The sequence below is a fragment of the Chaetura pelagica genome, unplaced genomic scaffold (genome assembly GCF_000747805.2).
Source record: "Chaetura pelagica isolate M959 unplaced genomic scaffold, ChaPel_1.0 scaffold865, whole genome shotgun sequence".
NCBI lineage: Eukaryota > Metazoa > Chordata > Aves > Apodiformes > Apodidae > Chaetura > Chaetura pelagica.
In genome coordinates this window covers 30,268-33,941 of record NW_009953298.1, presented here as the reverse complement: position 1 = coordinate 33,941, position 3,674 = coordinate 30,268, and the positions used below count along the sequence as shown (strand labels likewise).

General features: G+C 49.6%; 1 protein-coding gene across 1 annotated transcript; it reads right to left on the bottom strand.

Moving 5' to 3' along the window:
* Positions 1-837: 837 nt before the first annotated feature.
* On the bottom strand, positions 838-3,132 carry CMTR2 (cap methyltransferase 2). Its single transcript, XM_009997995.1, has one exon. It carries the CDS (start codon positions 3,130-3,132, stop codon positions 838-840), a length of 2,295 nt encoding a protein of 764 aa, XP_009996297.1.
* Between the last annotated feature and the right edge of the window lie 542 nt (positions 3,133-3,674).

Genomic DNA, 3,674 nt, shown 5'->3' with positions numbered 1-3,674 from the left:
TTTCTGAAAACACACAGCTGTGCATGAGCATGATTTTAGCCTGAAAAACACCTGCAGTTCCTCATAACAGCAGCCACAGACATATTCTAGTCTTCCCTTTCACTCAGGAGTCTCTTAATTACTTTACAGAGGACCCCTCAGCCACTTCAAAATAATGACAACAGCCCATTCCTTGATGGGGAGGCAAAGCCATACAAGGACCTGTCAAAAGCCACACAGCCTCATGCCCTTCCCATGAAGAAAATGAAAACCAAAGAGCATCCATCCTGGAGAACTCTGGAAGTGCTCACAGGCAGCCACTGCTCACCCAGCCTTTGGGACACACTTGCCTGCTCACAAGATGCTCATCCCCCCCAAGCCTGACATGAGGAGAGGTGGAAATTCTGGCCCAAACTTCCCATTTCAGCTTCCCCAGCCCTGGGAAAGTCTGCAGGTGTGGCAGAACTCCCATGATCTGCTCCACAGAAGAGGGTTAGTGTCACACAACAGGGTAAAAGCATCAGTCAGCCTGAGGCAACATGTTTAAAGCACAACACCCCTTCCTCATCATGAAGGTCACAGGTAGTAAAGAGCCAAATTTGCTGAGGGGGAGTTGTGGCAGAGGAGAAACTGTTCTCCATTTCCAGCCCTGTCCCTCCCAAGTCCCCCACACACACACCCAAGAATGAGTCTCAGGTCAGGCTGAGATGCTGCAAGTGGGATGGAGAGCTCTGAACACCCTCCCAACACTCACAAGCTCACACCAAGGTTTTACAGTGACATTAACAAGGCTTTTAACACCTTCTACCTGCCAGTGAAACAAGGTCTAGCAGCTGCTTGCTCAACACTAGAAGCATTTTAAAGTGAAAGATCACTAGTCACTTCCTGCTGCTTGGCTTGCACAAGCAAGTGGAGCTGTCTCTTGGCAATGGCTGTGTTTAAATCCCACAGGAAGTCCAGGAACTTGCCCTGCAGGAGAACCTCCATGGGCACAAACTGCAACACCTGCTGGGGGGAGCCTGTGTCCAGTAAAGAGCTGAGGATTTGGTCCAGATGCTGCAGGTACTCAACAACTGGAGCTTGGAGGCCTTGGAAACCCACACACAGCAGAGCAGCACTAGTCCTCAGAGGCTGGTGGGAGGTGGGACCAGCAAAGGTGACACATCTGAAAGAGCAGTGCAGGATAAAGACCAGGCCAGCTGTGAAACGTGTCAAACAAGAGAGAACAGGCAAGATCAAGGAGTCTCCCACTGTGAGCTGAGCCAAGGAGTGCAGAAGACACTCCAAAAGCTGCTGCTGGTACTTTGGTTCTCCATCATAAAGCAAGGAGAAGCTGAAATCCATCAGTGTGGCTGAGTCCAGGAGCTGGATTTCCATCCCAGGTTGGCTTCTAGCATCAGAGAAGGATGGAAAGCCCACCACGAGGCACTTGAAGTGGTCCCTGCACCTTTCCTTTTGGATTTCCTGATGACACCTGGAAAGATCCAACACTTCTGCCAGTATCACCTCCCCAGGAAGAACTTCACAGGAGGGACAACTCTGCAGCATCTGGCTGAGCTTCAGCTCCCCACCCCCCAAGTCCCTCATGGCTTCATTAAGATTGGCCAAGACTTGACCATCACAAAATGGAGAATATTTTACCACTGGGAGTCTTTTTCCTTCCAAAATGTACCACAAGCCACACTCCAGGTTGGAAGGTAACCTTTCCAAGATGCACATTTTACCAGCATTATTTAAACTATGTTCTTCAGCCCAGTGATTAAAATAGCCCTTTGCCACTTTATCATTCCACGTGAGGGTCTCCAGCATCTTCCTCTCATTGTATGTCCTAAAATACTTGGTTCTTTGCCCAAACCACTTTGCATTCATGCTGCAACCAGCCTGAGATTTCTTGACCAGCCAGTTACTCCTGGCAATGGGTTTCATGTGAAGCCTCTGCATGAAGAACTCCACTGCACAGTCTCTCAGCTTGTTCAGTTTGGCCTGCTCTGCCTCTTCTGTGTGCCCAAAGAGATGGATGTTCTCAGAGATAGTCTCTACCTGCCACCTGTGGAAGAACATGCAACACTCCTCGTGTATTTTAAGAAAAGATTCTGGTAGCACGTGCTGAGGGAAAAGAGCTTTGTTGACCATTTCTGTTCCAAAGTTCTGTATCATCTTGGAAAGCAGCAGGTAGATCCCTTCCCTGCCCATGTAACGAAGACAGACCACGTAGGCCTCTGAGTTCCCAGCTTTGCTAGTGGCTGGCTTAAAGACATGGCCCTCCTCAAAAGAGCAGTTCAGCGGGAAGAGCATGTTGGTAGAACGGTGTTCAAACAGGGTGAACATCTTCAAAACCAACGAGCCCCCAGTGCCCAGGATCATCAAAGCAGTGACAGCCTCGCAGTAAAGGAGGGGTGAGACCAGAGCCTCCTGCTCACCTGGATTTCCCTGGCAATCAAAGCTGCCATCAGCAGTGACCAAGTGAACTGTGCTCATGTGGCTGACAAAGCTCTGAAGCCCCGTTAGATGCTTCAGAGTCATCACATCACCAGTGTTATCTGGGCCAAAGTACCAGCAGGGCAACGTGTTCGCTATGAGCCGGTCGTCCATGATCATGATGAGGGTGTCGTTGGCTTCGTGGTAGGGGTTGAGGGTGTTGGCCACCCAATTCCAGTCACAGGGGACCTGCTGGGATTTCAGGTAGTGGTTGAGGCTGGCTATAAAAGCTCCAGGTGCCTCACAGAGGTGGACAGAGTTCAGCTCTCCCTCCTGAAGAGCCTCTTCAGGGAGAAGAGGGAACGTGCACAGGATCTCGTGAAACTTGCACCAGGCCTGGGTGCACAGCTCAGCATTCACTGCTTTCTTCACATGGGGGATTATTTTCCCTGCTTTGTTGGTAAGCGAGGTGTGCTGGTGCCACTCCTCCAAATTCTTATCACTCAGCTGGTTCTTCACTTCATTCATGGAGTCCTTCAGAGCCAGGAGTGAGTCCAGCTCCTTGTGATCACACGTGAAGGCATCGCTGGGATTCGGGAGCTGCCAGTCATTGTTCACAGGCTTCCTGTAGGAAAACTTCTTTGTGAAGAGCTTCTCAATTTCAGACACAATTTCAGGACCGAACTTCTCAAGGTTTGTAGCCTGGTCAGCACAAGGCTTCTTGTGTTTGTTCATCCTTGGATTGATTCACAACCTGGAGGACAAGCAGGGGAGAAGGAACAACATTACCCCAATGATGCAGAGAAATAAACAGGCCAAGTTGTTGTTTTTTCCAGGAAGGAGAAGTTTCTCTTGCTTAACCTCTGTATGACAGAGAGAAATGCTTCCCAGAATCATGCAAGGATGAGGAAAATAAATACTGCCCTGAGTAAGACCGATTTGGAAATCAAGAGGTGAAGAGGTTCAGTCTCACCCCATTTACATGGGAAGTGAAGAAGAGTTGGCAGCTGCTTTGGCTCCTCTCTGACCTCTCTGCTCACTCTGTAGGTTTGAAACACTTTCAAGTGTTTCTGTGAAGAGACCTGGGTGAGAGGTTCAACACCAGCCTCCTGTGCTCAGCACTGCAGCTGCCAGGCCCCTGCAAATCCTCACCTCTCAGCTCCTCTCTGCTGGAAAAAAAAAAACAGCCCTAAATTTGAAGTGAGAAGAGACTTTTTTTGCAGCTGTGTTCAAGGTTAAAGGAGCGTGAAGTGTGGGTGCTCTGAGCAGAGCAAGGC